The sequence below is a fragment of the Cannabis sativa genome, chromosome 9, assembly GCF_029168945.1.
Source record: "Cannabis sativa cultivar Pink pepper isolate KNU-18-1 chromosome 9, ASM2916894v1, whole genome shotgun sequence".
Classification (NCBI taxonomy): Eukaryota; Viridiplantae; Streptophyta; class Magnoliopsida; order Rosales; family Cannabaceae; genus Cannabis; species Cannabis sativa.
The window spans coordinates 17,476,554-17,498,427 of record NC_083609.1 but is presented as its reverse complement, the minus strand read 5'-3'; the positions used below and the strand labels follow the sequence as shown (position 1 = coordinate 17,498,427).

General features: G+C 35.0%; 3 protein-coding genes across 3 annotated transcripts; 1 reads left to right on the top strand and 2 right to left on the bottom strand.

The window, feature by feature from the left end:
- Nucleotides 1-4,792: 4,792 nt before the first annotated feature.
- LOC133031274 (uncharacterized) lies at nucleotides 4,793-5,719 on the bottom strand. Its single transcript, XM_061104744.1, has 2 exons — nucleotides 5,650-5,719; nucleotides 4,793-5,247 (listed from the first exon to the last, which is right to left on the bottom strand). The coding sequence occupies exons 1-2, from the start codon at nucleotides 5,717-5,719 to the stop codon at nucleotides 4,793-4,795; spliced, it is 525 nt and encodes a 174-aa protein (XP_060960727.1).
- A 9,012-nt stretch (nucleotides 5,720-14,731) lies between these two features.
- On the top strand, nucleotides 14,732-17,805 carry LOC133031273 (uncharacterized). The gene is made up of 6 exons (XM_061104743.1): nucleotides 14,732-15,007; nucleotides 15,470-16,644; nucleotides 16,762-16,839; nucleotides 17,199-17,331; nucleotides 17,433-17,682; nucleotides 17,776-17,805. Exons 2-6 carry the CDS (start codon nucleotides 16,071-16,073, stop codon nucleotides 17,803-17,805), a joined length of 1,065 nt encoding a protein of 354 aa, XP_060960726.1. The 5' UTR covers nucleotides 14,732-15,007; nucleotides 15,470-16,070.
- A 748-nt stretch (nucleotides 17,806-18,553) lies between these two features.
- Nucleotides 18,554-21,842, bottom strand: LOC115712578 (uncharacterized). Its single transcript, XM_061104742.1, has 9 exons — nucleotides 21,619-21,842; nucleotides 21,173-21,511; nucleotides 20,863-21,093; nucleotides 20,435-20,518; nucleotides 20,251-20,343; nucleotides 19,856-20,154; nucleotides 19,628-19,760; nucleotides 18,994-19,484; nucleotides 18,554-18,893 (listed from the first exon to the last, which is right to left on the bottom strand). The coding sequence occupies exons 1-9, from the start codon at nucleotides 21,739-21,741 to the stop codon at nucleotides 18,698-18,700; spliced, it is 1,989 nt and encodes a 662-aa protein (XP_060960725.1). The 5' UTR covers nucleotides 21,742-21,842; the 3' UTR covers nucleotides 18,554-18,697.
- Between the last annotated feature and the right edge of the window lie 32 nt (nucleotides 21,843-21,874).

Genomic DNA, 21,874 nt, shown 5'->3' with positions numbered 1-21,874 from the left:
ACTCAATCATACTATCATGTTCCCAAAATATACGTATCACCCTGACCCAAAAGTAGGCTTAACTAATAAATCAAAGAACACGAATAGTACTCCTGAGTTGAGCCTAAGCATATCAGGATTTAGATTCTTTTAATCTTAAGATCAACTACTGATATTGACTTGGAAAGATATAACGGTAAGTTTATAATATCTTAACTAAGTTGGAATATTGGTCCAGTCCAATGTATACTCCATACATTCGAAACTAGTATACTTTACTAATGTCCTGGAAAGAACATAACACTTACTCCAAGTGTAAGTACACATCATCGCTGATTATCACATTAGTGTAAATCCAAAACACTGATGAAACAGGAACTTAGTCTTTTGATTCATATGATCACAATCATATTCCACTGTGTTGACGATACTGTAATTGTGAATGAACATATGATCTAGATTTAACTGATTTTGTGTATAAATGTAATAAACATATTAAACCATTAGCATGAAAAATTCATGCAAACATAAATCACTTCAAATTTCTTATATTGATAACTAATAAGATTGTAAAGAGTTTTATTTAGGGCATAAAGCCCAACAGAGACAACTATACATATAGTAGAAAATCATTATTTTGAACAACCAATGCAAATACAAAACAAGAATATGGAAGAATTGGTTCTACAAATACACAACGAACCATTCAACAAACAATCTGTCAATGAAGGAGAGGATTCAACTGAGTATAACTAGGTAGAAAGCTCTGCAAACATGTTTCAACTAGTTGGAGAAGTTGCAGATTTTGTTATAGAGAAATCAATGAAGCAACTAAAAGAAAAAGGGATGAGGAAATGGAGATCATCACATATTATGTAACACCCTACTAGTTTAGGTGTGTTCTCGTGATTTTATGTTAACTGTGTAGCTCGTTACTAAATAACGAGTTTATTGAAAATCGTGAATAATTAAAATTTTGTTTAAATACTTATAAATACCAAAATAAATATCATATATAAATAACCAGGATCCCGTGTATAAAATATTTACAACTAATTCAAAATGTTTAATACAAAAGTTGTCGCCTAACAACTATACAAAATACAACTAGTGTCCCAAAGATCATACGCTCCAGGTCTAACTGCCCCGACATGTATAATCTTCATTCGCTCACTCTCACGACTGCTCAGCCTTAGCTTTGCCCTAATACCTACACATGCAAACAATATCTGTGAGTCGACAGACTCAGTAAGAAAATCATAATAATAATCATACATATAATTGAATTAGAATTAGGCACCCATACCCCCAACTGTAATCAATTCCTCGCACGCTAGGCAGTACTGAGTCAAGAACGTTTAAACAACAATACTATTAACCATAATATCAGCCTATACTCGATACTCTAGTCATACTTTAGTCGTACCGATGTGATACCGTCAATTAGTACAATACTATGGACCATAATATCAGCCTATACTTGTTACGCTAGTCATACTCTAGTCGTATCGATGTGACAGTTTCAAATAGTACTTAAGCCAAACATACGTTCATCGATTTCAAATATAATCCTAAATATACTAATATCGCTATTCTAATGTAATCTAACAGGCTTAACAAATATGTACGCTAAATATGTAAACACATATGCATATCATTATACTAATTTGTTGGAATTATTTTACCAGGATCTTAGATTTACTAACAAGTATGTTATTTAACATCCTAAATATGAACTTCTAAAACGATATGAAATAAACACATATAAAGTATAAGAAACCTTACAGTGGTTGCAGCGGAATATAATGTCTCCTTCCGCTCAGATCTCTAACCCTTGTATCCTTTCTGTAGCAGAGTATCTTCAAGATCTGAGCCCGAATGTCCTTTTCTTGAATCTGGATTCTTCACAGCCTTACACACTATGATTGAGTACTACTTGATGTGTGTGGGCACTCACTCATTCACTATAGGCTCGGTTTAGAAGAGAGGAAGAGAGAGGAAGAGAGGTTTCAGCTAGGGTATAGGAGTGGAGGCTCAAATTTTATCTGAAGGAATAAGCTGCATCATCTTTTCCCTAAAGCCATCACTACGTTTCTATAGGAAAGCACCTAGGGTTAGGTTAGATTTATTTGGCATTAAAATAATGAAAATAAAATAAATGGCAAATTGCTACATAAGTGGCCGACCATGATATGGATTGGGCCCCACTTTGCAATTTTGCCATTTTGTCATTTTTCCATCTCATTTTCTCAAAAATGCCAATTTTCCAATTTAACCACTTAAATGCCAATTCTAATTATTTAATAACTAAAAATTAATTATTAAATAATATTGTCATTTAATATATTTATTAATTAGACTAATCAAAGTCTCTTAATTAACAAACAAACCGTAGAAACTCTTTCTTCACAATTAAGCACTTGCTTAGTGAAAAATTCATAAACTAGACATAGTCTAATTTTAGAATTACAATTGATTAATCAAAATCAATTAACTGAGTCTTACAAGTAGTATTGTCTCAACTAGTATGGGGACCATGGGCCTATATATCTGAGCTTCCAATAAGCAGACCCAGAATTTACTAAGTAAATTCACTGACTTATTAATTCCTTCTTGCATCCACTCATAGAACTTGGAATTGCACTCTCAGTTATATAGAACACTCTATATGTTCCACGATATAGATACGCTATTAGTTATCCATTGTTATAATCCCAATAATCAATGATCCTCTATAGATGATCTACATTGTATAGGGATTAAATTACCGTTACACCCTTCAATGTATTTTATCCTTAAAACACTTAGCCACCTATAAATGATATTTTAGTGAACTAAACATAATCACTGAAATGAGTACTCAACCATTTATCTCTATTTAGTCAAGCTCGAAGGAAATCATCATTTCACTTCTATGTCTAGAAAGAAGCTACAGATTCCATATCTATGTTTATCGCTCCCACTTAATTGTGCTACCATGTTCCCAAAATGTACGTATCACCCTGACCAAAAAGTAGGCTTAACTAACAAATCAAAGAACATGTATAATACTCTTGAGATTGAACCTAACCATGTCAGGATTAAGATCATTTGATCTAGGATCAACTAGGTGATATTGAATTGAATAGATATTACGGTAAGTTTATCATATCTGATTCAAAGTTCAATATCGGTCCCTTCCGATGCATAGTCCATACATCCAACCCAAGCTTTACTTCAACCAATGCCCTGGAAAGAACATAGCACTTATCCAAGGTGCAAGTAAACTATGTTGTAGATTATCATATCAGTTAAACCCTGTGTACTGATAAATCTAGGAATATTTATTTAATCACATAATCTTGATTACTTTCCACTGTGCTGAAGACACAATAAACAAAAATATAAATGTGATAAGGATTTGGATGAATTTATAAATCAAATAAACAAATAAATGATAACATGAACTAAATGACACACAAATATGTGATGAAAATACTTATGTTTCTTTATTGATATTTAAATAATAGAGATTACATTAAAATAGAGTTTTATTTAGGGCATAAAACCCAACATAATCTTACATTGTTTCTAAATTCAGGTGTGCCGGTCAACCTGAGTGGAACAGCTGCTCGACGATTTATAGGACTCTAAATCACAACATTCGTAAACTGATGAGTGACACGCTAAATCACTTTTCGGGGAGTTAAAATCGAAACTAAAATTTTTCCTATCGATGGATAATATGACAATATCCTAAAAATCACAAAAATATGAAAAAATAAATTGCCCCAACTAGAAGACTGGTTCCCCAACTGGAAGACCGGTTTTGTGGAATTTCCTCGCGACCAATCGGAATTTTAGTTCCTACAGGTCCCACTGAACCAGTCGACCGGTTCAGTGTAGGAAACACCAAAAACTCCACAAACACATCAATTCGATCCCAAATGCTACCAAACCTTCCAGAGTACCTGTTTACACTACAATAAACAGAATCCAAGCAATAAAACTAGCCAACAACCTTAGTAGCAAAAACCACCATTGTTAAACCAAGTTTGAGTTCATAAACTCAAACTTGGTTAACACGACACACAAACCTTATATCTAACCAAATTAAGCCTAAATTAACTCAACTTACCCTGTGAAAACATCAGCAACACAAATCAACCCTAAACAACAACTAACACAATAAATTGTATGCTTGAACCAAACTTTAACCATGAAAAACAAAAGAAGAAGGGTTCTAAGCGTCCAAAATCACATGACTTCCAGCTGAAAGCTATAAAGATTGAAGGAGAACACTTTGGTTTCTTGATGAATCTATTAGGGCCAAAAATAGGAAAGAAAAGGAAGAAAATTATTTTTCTTATTTTGTCACTTTCTTCTCTTAATTATCTATATAAGACCAAAACAAAATTAATTTACTTAACCTTACATTGGCTAGCTGTCATCGCAAGATAAGGCCACTTAATCCCAATGTCAAAATGATTAAAATGTCCCTCTCAAAAACCTTAACTAGTAAAGTGGCCTAGGGGTAAAATGGTCCATTACCAATACCCAGCCTAATTTCGACATTCCCAATGTCTATCTATATCGCCCTGCTATTACTAAGATACTAAACCATATTAAAATGTGACTCTATTGGCCAAACGTCGCGTTCTACTATGACTGGCATAAAATATAAAAAACATAAAATTTCATATATAGCATAATAAATACACCTAGAATTCAAATATATCTCCATAAATCATAAATCATATCTAGAAATCTAATTTCATAATTAAACCCTAATTATCTACTAATTTATGATATTAAAATTAAGCGGTCTTTACAATTATCCCCTTGTGAAAAGGATTTTATCCTCAAAATCTAACATGAATAATTCTGGATATTGAGCCCTCATGTTAGACTCCAACTCCCAGGTGGCTTCCTCCACTTTAGTGTTTTTCCAGAGCACCTTGACCAAAGTTATGGTCCTGTTTCGAAGGACTTTATCTTTCCTGTCTAAAATATGAACTGATTGTTCCTCGTATGATAAATCCAGCTGAAGTTCTAGGTTCTCATAGCTCAGCACATGAGTGGGATCTAAAATGGATATTCGTAAAATAGAGACATGAAACATGTTGTGACCTGCTAAAAGTGTTAGAGACAAGGCTAGACGATACGCTACTAGTCCAACCTTTTTGAGAATCTCAAAAGGCCCTGTGAACCTAAGGCATAACTTGCCCTTTTTTTGAAACGTTTGAACCCCTTCATCGGAGACACTCGTAGGAATACGTGATCTCCTACCTAAAATTCTACGTTTTTGTGCTTCAAGTTTGCATAGCTATTTTTCCTACTTTGACAGGCAAGCATTCTGTCCTTGATCTTTTCTATAGCCTCGTTGGCCTGCTGTACTGATTCCAGACCTAGGTATTTCCTTTCTCTAGTTTCATCTCAATGAATTGGAGATCTGCTCTTCCTGCCATACAACAATTTCATAGGGAGCCATCCCTATACTGATAACAGTAGGAATGGCAATTTGAGCTATTTTTGTAGGTCAGGTTGGGCCCCAGCCTAACAGGGCAAATTTGACCTGAATGATTTACGTTTTTATTGAGATTTAGGCCCGGTCTGGTACATATTATTTCAGGTCGGGCCTGACCTAGCCCAGTTTCAGATATTAAAAAAAAACTAAATCCCTAAACAAACCATTCCCACCTCCAACAAGCCACTGCACTCCAAACCCACAACCAGCCTCATGCCACTCTAAGTTACCCATCTCTCTCTATATATATATATATGTTAGTGTTACATATTTAATGTATATGATTTTTTCTTTTTCTTTTGTGGCTTGGTTGGTTCCTGAGAAAGTGGCTGGTAAAAGAGGATGTTTTTGCCATTTATTATTTGTCGATTAGATTATTGAAATATATCTTTATAGCTTATATTTAAAACTCATTAGTCGAATATTGATAGTAGGTTTAGAAAAGCCATTATCACAATTTCCCAGTCACAGGAGTACGCTAATATCTGAATAGGGCTCCACAGTAACCATTCTAATACTTAACTCCAATATAAGACCTGTTGCTGACTAATAGCTAATAGTTTAAACTATTACACCACATACTATACTAAATTATTACCAGCTTCTATAAACTGGTCAACCTTTCTGCTAATTCATTTATCTTTAATAAATAAATAAATATACAAATTAAAAATCCTTTTGTAGATGAACACTGGTGATTTCTGGGGAGGCAAACACCACATCGACTAGTCGACTAGGACTTACTTACTTCTATACAAAGATCATCCTCAACTCTGTGCAAGTCCATCTTCGTCTAGGGACAATCTCTCAAATTCTAGCTTTGAGGACTAAGAAATAAGTAGTAAACACACACCGTCCCCAAAGCCCGTGGTTCAACATCACAAATACCCCGACCAAATACGTGAAGAATGGTAAAGATGCTTTATCTGGGAGTTGATGAAAGATTGGAGGCGTGTTTCTTGCTTCTTAGACATATAGAGTCTAGTGTAGTGTTGTTGATACTTTGCTTGAAGGTCGTCCAACCCTAACTTCTAACGGAATTGCCATTGCCAAATTTGTTGTAAACATTGCTTGACCTACAACTGAACTAAAGTCACCGACCAAGCGTAAATTGATGGTGTAGACAAAGCAAACAATGAGGAAAGCGCATGAGAGCAACCCACATTTTGCTAAACTATTTGCTGTAGCTAGAGTGGAACAAGCCCGACATGTGGTCGAGGAAGGAAAGATTGCTGATGGGAACTTTGAAGTCCAAGGAGTTGAGGACCAGGGCAAGGTCTGTCTTGTTACACTCCTGAGGCTGAGGGAGAAGTGGAAGAGGAAGAGGAAGAGGAAGAGGAAGAGGAGGGGTATTCGTGGTGCAGTTTTCGACCATTTTTTCAAACCAACCCACACGTGCAGTTTTTCTAATTTCCCAAATCGCACCCGCACCGCGAAACTAAAAAACCGCAAAAACTGCACCACAAAAAATGGTGCGGTGCGGTGCGATTTTTGTAATTTCTACGGTTTGGACTATCACCAAATAATTAAACTATCATAAATACAACAAAGTTTGAGCAACACTTGTCAAAAATACTATAAGGCTTGAAAATAAAAATGAAAAAAATTGTGTTTCAACAATACAATAATTAGTGGGCTTTGGGTTGGACATTCACATATTAGACCTAAATAAATATAAAAATTAGTATTTTTATAATGTGTGATGCGGTGCGGTTTGAACCGCATATTAACAATTCAAAACTGCAAATCGCACCACACCGCGTGGTTTAGGAAAAATTCAAACCGCGACCACACTGCAAAGAATTTCAAACCGCATTTTTTTGCGGTGCGGTGTGGTGCGGGCAGTTTGAGCAATTTGAGCGGTTTGATGAACACCCCTACAAGAGGGGTCCAAGAGGAGCTCAGTGGGTCTCTCCACCATCCGTCCTGACGTTTCAGAGATTGACCAATCTCTGCAAGGAGGGCCTTCTATGAAAGGTTAAGGCTTTCCTTCCTTCTCCTAGGTAGCTTTCCACAGATCGTAAAGATGGCTTCTGTGTGTGGTCAAGACCTCATGCCAATCAGGGTGCGATACTGCCATTACATCCGTACTTCAAGGAAATTTCAAACTATTACTACATTAGTCTGACCAAGCTCACTCTTAAGGGTATAAAGTACTTATCTGCCTTTTTCGTGTTGTATGCTTCCACAGGATGGAGTCATTTGTCCGCCCATGACACCAATTGGTTGTTTGACTTAAAGTCCAGTCCCAAGAAAAATAGGTCTGGGTATTTCTACCTCTCCCAGATCAAAGAGAAGTGATTGAGTGGCACCACGAATACCGACGTGTCTAAAATTGGTAGCTTTGTGGAAGATTATTATTTTGTCAAAGGCGTGGACACAAATCATACTACTTTCCAACACCTTCCTTCATTCTGCCAGCCTATTTTCACTCTAGAACTTAGGAAGAGGGCCCAGAAGATAATCCGACTTTCTTTAGACACTTGAAATATTTCACTTTTGGCTACTGTGGCCAATTTCATTAAGTATAAGCTTTACCCAATTGATGATGGTCAAGGGGCCGAGCAGGTGGCAGACGGGGCTGTATCCAATTAGGAGAAGGAAGTTGCGCATGATCACAAAGCTCTAAAGAAGAAGAAACAAAAGAAGGCTCCCCTCAGTGACCAAGTACATGTTGAGTGGCCTGTCAGAATCAGAGATGGTCCCGAAGATACTACTCATCCTTCCATCAAGGTTGAAGGAAAGGGAAAAGTCATTGTTGATGAGCAAGAAGAATAGAACTCTTCTGATGATGCTACTTCTTTACTTGTCTAGGAGGGTGCTCTTGTACATATGTAGGGTAGACCATTTTTCTTAGCTTTGCTTATACTCACTTGATTTATATCTCCTTTACTTATGTACAATTATGTCTCAAAGGATATTGCACACATTGAAGAAAAGGTCGGGTGATGCCTCCGGCCAAAAGTCTCCAGCAAAACTTTCTAAGGTGGACGACACACTGCCAAAGAGCATTGCCTCTAGCACCAAGACTCCTTAAGTGACCGCTGAGAGGAGTTCAGTTGTTACTCCTTCGGATGATCCAAAGGCAGTGGTCTTAGACTCTATCTCTCTGGCTAAGAAAAACTCTAAATCTCAATCTGTAGCTACCCCGCCCAAGGGTTCTAAGGGGGCAAGCACTGAAGGGCCCGGACTGCCCAAGCCTCAAACTACTCCTCCCATGCTGAATCCAAAGACAAAGAAGGGAAAGGAGATGCTCTCATTCTACCAACATTGTGTACTTCCTGTAGTAAATGATCAGCTGGCCGAGGGAGAGGATGTGTTCGTGGAGCTACTCATGGGGGGCTTACTAAAAGAGGCCACCCGAGTAAGTGTCTTCACTTTTTTTTTCTGACATATGCTTTAAACTGTGCAGACTTTAATCTTATTTTATTGTGCAGCTCAATCTGAAGATGACATACAATTAATCTCGTGCCCAGTCTGCAGCCTTGAAATTTACAACCACCACTAGCAACTTGAAAAAGGAGATGGAGGAGGCCAAGAAGGATGTCGAGCTGAAGAGTATTCAATTATGTGAAGTCAATAAGCAACTCTTGGATGCTAACAAACTCATGAAAGACTTGAAGAAGGAGATTAGTGACATGCCATCCATCGGTCAGAGGCAGACAATGAGGCTTTGGCAAAGGATGTAAATTCTCTTAAGGATGAGAGGGGACTCTCTGTACTCTTCTCACCAATCTAGAGACCAGAGTCAATGATCTAACTGAGAAGAAGAGAATCATGTAGGAGATCCTTGATTTTGAGCGGACATCTTTTACTGTTGAATAGGATGTCCTTCAAAAGGAGGTGGAAAGTTTGGAGACAACTGCTCTGGACGTCTTCTATGAGTTTTGGAGGGCTATTCCAGAGGCTAACTTTGATTACCTCAATGAGAAAAAGGAGGCTTATCTTAATTTTTGTGAAGCCCAAAAAGCCAAAGAAAATATTGAAGCAGCCAATACCAGCCTTCCTACTAACCAAGAGAATAAGACTCCAGCCACTGAAGATACATCTGATCCATACAAAGAACCAGGAACTCCCGTTGTCTGATGTTTTAAAAAACAAATCACCAGTTCAGCCTACATGCCTATTTTTAAGTACAATATGGACAACCAAGCAACTTTTAAACTTGGAAAATATTTTCATTTTGATTTAAAATAACTGTTTGGTTGGGCATCTTTTAATCCCGATGTTATCATGGTTTATTATCTTAAAAATTAATATTTTCTCTTAATTCTAAATGATTACATATGTACCTATATATATTTTTACCTATGCTTTGTACGGGTGTATAGTTACCCCCCAAGTAATCGAGCAGACTTACGACTCGTGGTCACTTGTATTCCACAAGTTCAATTTTGTCTGTCCAGCTACTAGGTTTAAGTAAGCCCTTTGTACGTATTTTTGTTGATAATTACATAACTTGCTATACAAAAAAGATAAAATGGACACAATTAGAATGATAATTAATATCTTTATTCATTTATTAGTCTATATGTGTTGTTACCGTAGTAATGTATATTTATTGAATTATAAAAGCTGTTACATGATCTAACTGATCTTTAGCTAATTAAAACATAAAACAATTGAACGGTATATTCTTCCTAAAAGACATTGCTCAAGAAGTGATTCCTAAACACACTATACTTTAGGGGTGGTCATCCGACCTGAGTACCAACTGTTTTTCTAAATCGTTGAGCGAGGTCTGCTCAGAAGGCTGCCTACTTAAGAGTAAGTGTTCGAGCATTGTGCACCTTGTGGGGTCATCAGACCTTGTGCAGTTATTGGTAGTATTTTCTTAGATGTTCACTTTTCCAATACCTTGGTACTAGAACTAGTTTTATGTTTTCGTCATACCGACCAAATTTGTATGTTCTAGAATCTGTACCTTCTGTTACTTGATATGGTCCTTACAAGTTAGGTCCGAGCACGCCAGCTACACTTTCTTTTATGTTTAAGAACACTCTTCGGAGGACCATATCTCCAATAAAAGATTTCCTTGCTCTCATATGTTTATTGCAGTATTGAGCTACCTTTTGCTGATGGGCCATTAGCTATAGGTTTGTTGAAGCTCTTTTTTCTTTGATGTCATCAAGTGATTTTGCCAGGAGGGCATGATTAGTCTTTTAGTCGTAAGTTAATCTTTTGTGAGATATGGGTTCTAATTCCACAGGCAGCATTGCCTCATAACCATAGGCCATGGCAAAAACCATCTGCCCAATTACTGTTCTTTTAGCTGTTCTATACGACCACAATACCTCTAGTAATTCCTCTGGCCATTTCCCTTTAGCTTACTCGAGCTATTTCTTCATGGTGTCTTTTATTGTCTTGTTGACCGCTTTGACTTGCCTATTTTTTTTGGGGTGTGCCACTATTGAGAAACTCTTGATGATTCCATGTGTTGTATAGAAATCTGTGAATATCTGGCTATTGAATTATTTTCCATTATCTGAAACAATTTTTTTGTGGAAGTTCGTACCAGTATATGATGTTTTTCACTACAAAATCAAATACTTTCATGGATGTTATGGTTGCCAGAGGTTTGACTTTTGTCCAATTGGTAAAGTAATCTGCTGCTACCACTGCGTTTTGTACTTCACTTTTACCTTTGGGCAACTGTCCGATCAAGTCTATTCTCCATAGCAAAGGGCCATGGACTTTGCATCTGTATTGGCTCATTTTGTGATGCTTGGGGGATCTTGAAAAATCTTTAGCATTTGTTACACTTTTTCACATGGGCCTTTGAATCTTCAATCATTGTAGGCCAGAAATACCCTTGCCTTAATATTTTTTTTAAATTGACTTTGCTCCCAGCATGATTACCACAAAATCCTTTGTGCACCTTAAGTAGGAGTCGTGCAGCATCTTCATTCGTTACACACTATGATGTACTGTGCATGGAGAAACCTCTTCTATACATTACACCTTCCACTATGATGTACTGTGCAACTTTTCTCATCATTTTTTGAGCCTCATTCCTGTTGCTTGGAAGTTCTCCAATGTTGAGATAGGCTAGTATGGGGTCATCTAGTTTGGTAAAGTATCCATCATTTTGATTTCCTTCGTGCAGGTGATACTAGGTTCTTTCAAAAGATGAATCGAAACTAGGTTGGCCTTATTTGTCAATGTGCTACTCGCAAGTCGTGCTAGGGCATCAATAGTTGCATTTTCTTCTCTTGGAATTTCTTAAGAGCAAAACCCTTGAATTGTGCAACAAGGTCATGGATCTTACTGAGATAAGCCACCATTTTTCCTCACGAGCCATGTATTTCCATGAGACATGATTCACCACCAATTGTGAGTCACTGTAAAATTCAATGTATTCGGCACGTACCTCCTGAGAGAGCTTTAGCCCAACAATGAGTGTTTCATATTCTACTTCATTATTAGAGGCTTTGAACCCAAATTTAACTGCTCTGTGCAAAGGTTTCCCCCAGGTGCAATGAGAGCGATTCTTGTGCCAAAAAGCTGATCAGTGGCTGATCCGTCCACATGCAGCTTCTGAATAAGTTTGTCTTTTAATTTTCTTCTAGTGGGGACACCTATTTTGGTCCTTTGTTCAGCTCGCGGTTATCTTTTGAACTGTCTGGTTCTTTGCTCGTGCATTCAGCCACAAAATCTGCCAAAGCTTATCCTTTTATTGTTGTACAGGATTAAAAAGTTATTTCGTATTGCCCTAACTCTATGGCCCATTTGAGTAGCCGTCTAGAAGCGTCAGGCTTTTGCAAAACCTGGCGTAAAGGTTGGTCGGTGTACACCCGAACAGGATAAGCCTGGAAATAGGGCCTTATCTTTCTCGTGGCTAAGATCAGACAGTAAATTAGTTTTTCAATTAGGGGGTACCGACCCTCTGCCTCAACTATTATTTTGCTGATGTAATAAACTGGATGTTGGACATTATTCTCTTATCTTATCAACACGTCACTTACACCATATTCAATGACTACTAGGTATATCCATAATTCTTCTCTATCCAAAGATTTTGAGAGTATGTGAGGCTATACGAGTTGTTTTTTTAGTTCTTGAAAAGTGTTTTCACATTCCTCTCTCGATTCAAACTTCTTGTTACCTCAGAGGATGTTGTAGAAGGGAACACACTTGTGTGTTGATTTTAAAATGAATCAACTGAGTGCGGCTATTCGACCTGTTAGGCTTTGTACTTCCTTCAATTTTTTTTGGCGACTTCATATCCAAGAGGTCTTGAATTTTCTCTGGATTAGCTTTTATTCCTCGATCACTAATAATAAATCCAAAAAAAAAAAAATTGACTAGAAAATTATTTCGGGTGCTAAAACAGATAAGGGTGCATAAATGTATCCATCTTAAGGGGGGTGCATTGTAGAATTTCCCTTAATTTTTTTATTATTATTAAAATTGAAAAAAATAAAATTTCAATAAATTAGTTACTTATATTATTAAAATATCTATAAAAAAAATGTTAAATTTTGAAGTTTAATATATTTATAGGATTTAATTATTATTAAATAAAATATGACTCCACGCGAAGCCAAATTATTTATGAGTTTTTTATATAATATATATATGGATAATTTTTTAATGGGTACTAAAAAAATTGATGAGGTGGCAATTTAGTGACTTGCTAGATTAGGTTACCAACAAGTTTTTTTTTAAAAAAAATATATATATATATATATTTCCTTTTTTAATTATAGAGAATGATGATTTTGAGAATTATTTTTAGAAATTAATTTATTTTACTTAATAAAAAATAAAAAATATTTAATCACAAATTATAAAATTGTAAAATTATTATTACAACAAAAAATCATACTTTTAGTCACAACAAAAATTGTGACTAAAAGTAAAAAAATTGTGACTAATTATAAATTGTCATTTCTACGTTGTGACTAAAAAATTCGTGGTTAAAAGTATTAGTCACAAAAATCACAATTTGTTGTGACTAAAACTAAATTAGTGACAACTTATAATTGAATATTATGTTTAGTCACAAGTAACTTTTTTGTTGCGACTAAAAGTCACATTTAGTCGCAAATTTTTTTTATTGTGACTAAAAAATTATCACTAAAGATGGTCTTTTTTGTAGTGATTGTATTTGTGACTTTGTTGTTGGCTAAAAATTAAGTGAGCAAACATCATATTTTATGAGAGAAAAAAGTTAGCTACTAATGTCAAACTCTATGAAACCAAATAAGAAAAGTTAAATAAAAAAGTAAAAGACATTTGTTGCTATTACAAATATCCAATAAACGATGATCCAAATTTTATATAGCACTACCAATTTTATTTTATTCCTCTCTTTTGTACTTTTTTTTATATATAAATTCTCTTTTTTATAGTTTACCTAATACAATAATTAATATAGATTAACAAATAATGATGTAAGACTAACCACCACAAAAATTACATACTCTTAAAATTTTCATTTAATACAAGAATTACTTAATTATAAAAATAAGTAAAAAAAAATTGTTTTCGTATCTTATAAAACAAAATTAATTATAAGAAAAATATGTAATTACACTATAGGCTAAATAATTAATTATAATTAATATTTTTTTATATTGATAAATTATTATGTATTTTACAATATATGTTATGCCTTTTCAAAAAATATATATATATATTAGAATGGAAATATTTGTTATAGTGAGGTTTAAAGGTGTAATTAACGGTTATTGAAGTTTTTAAATTACCATAATTAAATTGTAAGGTATTAATGTATTAATGTATATATGGAATGAGGAAAAAAAATAAAAAGAATGGATATAAAAAATAACTTTTATGTCATCAGGTAAGATTAAAATAAAAAATATTTAATTTAAAATTTTAATTAATAGTTATAAATATCAACCATTAAATTTGATTCAATAACTAATAATTGAATATCCATTCATATGCCCATATATAAATGAGATTTTTTCTATTATAGACCAAAAATAGATGAAATTTACATTTATGGCCCTAAAAAAGGAAATAAACAAAAGTGGAAACTAAAAAGTTGGTAATTACAAAAATACCGGCTGAGAAAACGGAAATTTTTTCTATTATAGACCAAAAATAGATGAAATTTACATTTATGGCCCTAAAAAAGGAAATAAACAAAAGTGGAAACTAAAAAGTTGGTAATTACAAAAATACCGGCTGAGAAAACGGAAACCACCATTCTCAACCATTTTTCTTCGTGACCAAATTTCATGCAACCTTCTTCGTGACCCAGCGATCCAACCCCAACAACCCAATCTCAACCATTTTTCTTCCAAATCCAGCAAAATCAAAATCTAAAAAAATGTAGAACTCCTAGGAAACCAGCTGAATCCCGAAAATCCAAAATCAAAAACGAAAAGGGAAAAAAAAAAACCAGGAAACCTCCATTGATGTACAAAAAAAACTCAAAAACAACAATCATTGAACAAAGAAATCGCGATCAGAGGAGAAGAACCGAGTAGAAGGAGAGCTGGAAATCAAAGAAACTCACCCATGATTGAATCAGAAGGACAATTGAAGGTAAACAAATTTTTTCATGAACGTGGAAAAAAAATTTTAGTGTAGATGAATAGAAATTTGATATTAATTGATGAAAACCGGATTAAATTGAAAAAATAATGAAATATTGATGAATCTGAGAAAAAAACAACAACGGTTTGCATGAAAATAAACATTAAGGCATATAAATAGTTGCTACAGTGTTTTATTCTGAAACTGTTGTTTACAAGTTGTTTTACAGTGGAATAATAGTTGTTTGGGATCTAGAAACTGGAAAATATGAATCTACTGTTATTAATTGGTGATCAGTTTTGAAATAGTTGTTTGATAGTTGATTTAACCTATATAAATAGTCGGTCAGATGAAAGTGTTAGATGCATAAGTTATTGTTGGAAATAGTTGTTTATTGGTTGTTTTGACAGATTAAAATAGTTGTTTGCAACTACAAAAACTGAACCAAGTAAATAATTTACATTATTTCAGGAAACGGAACCATTACAAATATTGGTGCAGAGCAATGGGCATTGGGATGACAACAGAAACTATGTTGATTATGAATCAAGTGGAGAATTAATTTCGACCAAGTGCACTTTTGAGGAACTAATGAGAATAATGATGGAAGAACTCCAATGCAACCATGAATCAACACAACTACAACTGAAATATCAACTGAAGGAAGGAGGCCAACCACTACAAATCAAGGATGACAAAAGTCTGTTGTTCTACATAAAGCTATTAACGAAGGAGGTTGATTTCACAAGGTACCCATTGTGTGTGAACAAAACCAGTAACACGGCACCACCTAACCAAACAATGGTGTGGAACAATATGATCATGGAATCGTATGAGAACAACGCAGCACAGGAAGACTTGCAGCAACCTGGAAACAACACGGCAACAACTTCCAAGCAACAACTATCTGCGCAGACGATGGGATCTGGTGAAGTTGATGCATTTTTCCTAGAAACGATAACGAGTGTCATCAGAATCAACCATACAACAACCAGACAACAACAGAGAAAAAACTACAGCAGTAGATGAAGATTTTGACTTCACCGACTATGCAAAGCTTGTGGCTGCAGAAATGGTACAGCAACTAGAAAACAACCAGGAAGAAGAAGAGGAAGTGGACAACACAGAAATGATGATCATCAATGACAAACGACATGAAACAATAGAGAAGGGGCAAATTTACAAGGACAAAGAAACATTGATAAGTACACTATGCTACTTTGCAATCAAGAAGACATTTCAATACAAAGTAGTGAAATCTTGCACAAAAGAATACAACATAGTGTGTTTGGACACAAACTGCAAATGGAGTTTAAAGGCTACAAAAAATGGAAACACAGAAACATTCATAATAAGGAGCTACGAAGAAGAACACACATGTGCAGTTACAATAAGATTTGGAGATCAACGACAAGCTACATCAAAGTTGATAGCAGACTTTGTAAAACCAAAATTCTTGAACCTGAAAACAAAGTGCAGCCCTGCAGACATAAAGACAGAAATGAAAGACAAATACGGAATAAAGATGAATTACATGAAAGCATGGCGTAGTAAAGAGCGAGCACAAACCCAGCTACATGGAAATGCTAAAGAGTCGTACAATCTCTTGCCTAGATACCTGTACATGCTACAGAAAACAAATCCAGGTAAAAAAAAATTTAAAAATTTTACTTTGATAATATTTGTGGAAAAACAGTTGTTTTTGAGTTGTTATTTCGTTGAGTACATGTTGTTTGAAACAATCCTGTTTGATTAAAATTCAGGAACATTAATAGACATAGAGAAAGATGATGATGACAGTTTCAAATATGCATTTGTTGCATTGAATGCTGCTATAAAAGGTTGGCCAAGCGCAAACCAATCATCGTGGTAGACGGTACATTCCTAAAGGCCGCGTATGGAGGCACGTTGCTCACTGCCAACACACAAGATGCAGAATCTAAAATTTTTCCACTAGCATACTGCATAGTTGATTCTGAGAACGATAAATCGTGGGAGTGGTTCTTAAAAAAAATAAGAGAAGCATTCGGGGTTCGAGAATGTCAATGCCTAATATCAGACAGACATGAAAGCATCATCAAAGCAACTAGGAAAGTGTTCCCTGAAATAACACATGGCTACTGCATCTTCCACCTCTTGTCGAACCTCAAAACAAAATTCAAGAAAAATGCAAAGCATTTCAGAGTGCCATTCTTTGCAGCTGCAAAAGCTTACACAGAAATGGAGTTTGAATTCCATATGAGGGAGCTAGACAACTTGGATAAGCGCATAAGACCGTACCTGGAGAAAATTGGCCATGAAAAATGGTCAAGGTATCATTCAGAAAACAACAGGTGAAAACTAATAAGGAGGATAAAATTAATGATATGTTCACCTATTTATAGCGTTGTATTTGCGTTGTTTTTGCGTTGCGTTTGAGTTTTTTTTCCAAAAGTATAACTATGACAGAAACTGTCCAAATTGTAGGTACTGCTACCATGACATCAAACATAGATGAGGCACTGAACTCAGCAAATTTAGCAGCAAGGGAAACACCAGTGACAACATTAATGGAGTGCTTGAGGGCACAAATGCAAGAGTGGACATACAATAATAGAAAGGAGGCACAAAAATGCACAACAAGGCTGACACCATCATCTGAGAAAAAACTCATAGGGAACTATGTACAGTCATTGCGACTAACAGTAAGTTCAGATTATCGTTCGCATAAAGTAAAATTAAAACAGTTGTGTTTGCATAGTTTTTTGGTTGTTTTAAAGTTGGTTTAAAACTTGCAGGTGAAACCAGCAAACCGGAACTCCGTTTGAGGTGATAGATGAAGACGAACAAGAATAGTAAACTTGAAGGAGAAGACGTGCACATGCAATAGATTTCAAAAAAGATGAAATGCCATGTAACCATGCGATCGCCGTCATGAAGGACTTGAACATAAACACATACAACTACGTGCACAATACTACACATCAAAAGCATGGCTGCAAACATATGAAGAAACAAGATACCCGTTGGAAACGTAAGAGAATGGGAACTTCCAGATTTTTTTGAAGAAATCATAGTGTTGCCTCCAAAGGAGAGAATCAAGTCTGGAAGGCCGAGGAAAAGAAGAATGGCAGCAGCTTGGGAAACAAAGAAACAAAACAAGTGTGGCAAGTGTGGACAAAATGGACATAACAAAAAGACCTGCAGAAGAATTACAGCATAGAAGTGGAAACAACTACACATCAACCAAAAAACAACTATATTAAAACATTTAGAAAACACATACTGCATATTACGATTGGTTGTTACATACATTTTTTTATTGTGATTTTTTATGTGGAGAGATATTGATAATAGGGAATTGGTATTATTATCATTAATATACAAAAGAACATCAAATATTATAGATAACTAATTAAATGAGTGGAAGAAGGTTGAAATTAATAAGAAGGAAAAATAAACTACATAAAGTGATTACAAATGCAATTTAGTTGTTTATCAGATGGTTGTAATAAGGTTGTTAATAGTATGCTGTCATGAGTAAGAGTAAATATAAAGATTAAAAATCCAAAAATATGAACAAATTAAAAACCAATTCCAATTAAGAAAAAAACATGATAGAAACAACAACTTGTCTATGATTATGAACATAATCTGGTAATAGAAAAAACAAAAGCTACATAAAAAAAAGTAGTATTTCCAACAACAACCAATAGATAACTAAGACAAATTCTTCTTTGGACCCTTTGGAGGAGCCTCATCTTCACTATCAATAAATTCCACTTCTTTCATGCGAGCATACTTATAGAACAACACAGCAAGCCTATCACGGTGTTTCTCAACATCAAATATGGGAGGAATCGGTTTCATATCAATAAAGTATTCGGCGAACGATGCAACGAAACAACCACAGTCACTGCAAAACAACCAAAAAACAACAGCAGAAAAACTTAGAAAAGGAAAATAACATTACAAATTTTAAAAACATTTGAAAATAAAAAATAAAAACAACTTACTTAGAGGTTTGTTGAGGCAAACCATCAACCTTAACAACTTCGAAAGGGTCTAAACAAATCGGTTTGTTTTCCTTTTTGAACTCATCAAACAAAGCAAAAAAGTGGGGCAACAACACCGCAAATGGCTGACAAGCTTTGATAGCAGCACTATCTTTCATAGCAGTCGACAAGGAGTTGTACATGTACACACGCCTTTCCTCAATATTCAATCGACCAAGAATCCAATGTGATTCAGTCTCCATATGGATGATAAAGAAAACATGATCGCACAAATGCCAAGGGGAACCACATAACATTTTTCTACCTCTTATATAATCAGCAATGGCATGCTGGGCAGTTATCAAAGAAAGATTTTTTTTCTGTGCAATAAATTTTTCATACAAAGCATGAATGGTTTTGAAGAATAAGCAATCGGTGGTTGTGAACTTAACCTTTGGCTCCTTTGCATACTTTCCTTTTTTACGTAGATAGTAAAAAATGATGTCCAGATGCTGAACAATAAAAAATGATAAATGTTGGAAAATCAGAAAATGAATTATATTTCAACAACTTAAAAACAACCAACAAACAACATGAATAAAACTATAGACTGAAATTTTTGAAAAAAATCAAAAGAAAAAATAAATTAACTTACAGAATTAGTCAAACATTGGCCAGGATATGCAAGCTTGTGGAACCACATCTTGGTTGCAACATCTTCCACGCCAAAACGAAAAGGGGGAACAATCTTATCCTTACCCTTCAAGTAAACCTTCTCCTTATCATGCCTAACATTTTTAAAAAAAAAAAGTGAAACATAAATAGTAAAGTAAAAAACAAAAAATACAAAAAAACAACAAAGGTGCTGAAAATAAACACTTACGGATCTTTCTTCGATCGGCGTCCTTCACCAAGCCACAAGTCAAAATCAATCTCGTCTTTATGTTCTACATCTTCACCAATCTTATCATCGAGAGGACACAACCCAGCCACATACTTAACAACTCCATAACCAGAACCATCTTTAGAACTAGAAATGGAAGAGTCATACTCCATAAACGGAGACGTCAGCGCTATGGGTTTCTTAGATTTCCTCTTGTCAACAAGAGGAGTTTCTTCAACGGGAATTGGGTCATCTTCAAGTTCAATGTTAGAATCAACATTGAGACCTGTTGCACCCATCTAATATATTTTTTCCACAAAAATGAAAGAAAATAGACAGTGTTAAACACAAAAAGTATGAAGAAACTAAAAAACAACCAAAAAAAAAAAATATACCTCAAAACAAACAAGACGACGATCCGTAACCTCAACATTTTCAGAAACTGAAATCTGTTTACAAGGATCACCACCAATTCCATCTGAAGACATCTGTTTATATATGGTATTAAAAAGGAATTAGAGCATGGTTAAAAAATAACAACCTTTACACAACCAAAAAACAACACAAAAGCAACATTACCATAAGCTCAACTGCTTTTACCCCGGACTGAACAGTAGCCTCAACATCTATTTGAGTAGGGCCGTCATTGAAATCAACGAAATTCTTGATACAGAAAATAAAGGAAAAAGAAAATGGAAAAAAGTGAAGTTATTTTTTGTGAAATACTTGAACAACTAAAAAAAAACTACATAACAAAATAAAAACAACAAGTAAAATAATAAGACCAACAATAAATTCCGAACAACAAAATCTACAAACACAGCCATATAAATAACATAATAAATACAAATAAATAGTCTGAAAATAGTTGCAAATTTCTGAAAAATAAAACATAACAAGAGACATAACAATAACATAGAATTACAAGAGCACTACCTAAAACGGACTTACAACAAAATAAACCACACAAAGTAACTAAAACCTAGTTACATTGTCTACTTATCTACCTTCTCCTCACTATCAGTGGCATCATCATCACTGCCATTATCATTTTTTTCTTTTGAGTCAGAATCTTCATCGGCTTGATCATCCTTCTCTTCACCTTCACTACCCTCCCCTTCGTCATCACCCATAACATTCTCTTCTTCATTTTCATCAGTTTCTTCAGATTCATTTAAATCAAAATCTGCTTCATCACCACCTCCATCATCATCATTGGAAGAGTCACTGCCTTTTTCCTATATTGAAATTACATATTAAATTAGTATAAAACAACTTAAAAAAAACCGAAAAACAACTATTGAAAAACTAAAATACCTTGGCATAGGAATCGGCAAAAACAGTAGAAAACTGTGTCTGCATTGAAGCCATCTGAGCACCAAAAGAAACAAACTGTGCAGACACAAACTCTTTCAACTCAACCAAATCAGATGAAATCTTCTGTTGGGAAGTATGCAACGAATCGATCTTGACCTCCAACCCATGAAATTTCTCAGAAAAGGCCCTCAAGCTTGACGAAATGTCACCTCGAGCAACAGTTGGCTCTTCGGGGACAGGAAGACTCTTGTAAGAGTTGAAGTCGGTGTCGAACTTGAAACTGCTCAGTTTCAAAGCTTTGAACTCACCAGCCGTGGGCCTCATATTTGAAAGTTGCAGCTGATCAAAAAACACCAAAATTAAAATTTCAATTATAAAGATTAATAATAATAAAAAACAACACAAAAACAACTACTGAAAAACCAAATTACAACAAACAGATATACCTTATCTTTGGAAACATCAAAGATAGTAGTCTTCAAAACTTTGAAAGTAGGTTGACTATTGCATGTCCACTGAGTGATCCTTGGAATACGAGAGCTTTCCTTTTGGCAGTACTTACCTTTCATGTACTTACAACACTCGTAGAACCAAACTTGTAGAACATGAGGACAACCAATCAGAGTGTAAAAAACACTCGGCCTCTTTCCCGAACTCTTTGCCTTCCTAACCCCTCAACCCAACTATCAAGCTTACCCTTCA

What these genes read in the sequence shown, in the direction of transcription:
- LOC133031274 (XM_061104744.1), bottom strand. Translation starts at nt 5,719, where the DNA reads ATGGGTAACTTAGAGTGGCATGAGGCTGGTTGTGGGTTTGGAGTGCAG. An exon ending in GCTTGTTGGAGGTGGGAATG is followed by an intron (nt 5,248 to 5,649) that starts GTTTGTTTAGGG and finishes GTAGAATTTTAG; the next exon opens with GTAGGAGATCACGTATTCCT.
- LOC133031273 (XM_061104743.1), top strand. Translation starts at nt 16,071, where the DNA reads ATGGTACAGCAACTAGAAAACAACCAGGAAGAAGAAGAGGAAGTGGAC. An exon ending in GCTACAGAAAACAAATCCAG is followed by an intron (nt 16,645 to 16,761) that starts GTAAAAAAAAAT and finishes ATTAAAATTCAG; the next exon opens with GAACATTAATAGACATAGAG. An exon ending in TATCATTCAGAAAACAACAG is followed by an intron (nt 17,332 to 17,432) that starts GTGAAAACTAAT and finishes TTTTTCCAAAAG; the next exon opens with TATAACTATGACAGAAACTG.
- LOC115712578 (XM_061104742.1), bottom strand. Translation starts at nt 21,741, where the DNA reads ATGAAAGGTAAGTACTGCCAAAAGGAAAGCTCTCGTATTCCAAGGATC. An exon ending in TTGATGTTTCCAAAGATAAG is followed by an intron (nt 21,512 to 21,618) that starts GTATATCTGTTT and finishes TTTTTTGATCAG; the next exon opens with CTGCAACTTTCAAATATGAG. An exon ending in CCACTGATAGTGAGGAGAAG is followed by an intron (nt 20,519 to 20,862) that starts GTAGATAAGTAG and finishes TTCTGTATCAAG; the next exon opens with AATTTCGTTGATTTCAATGA.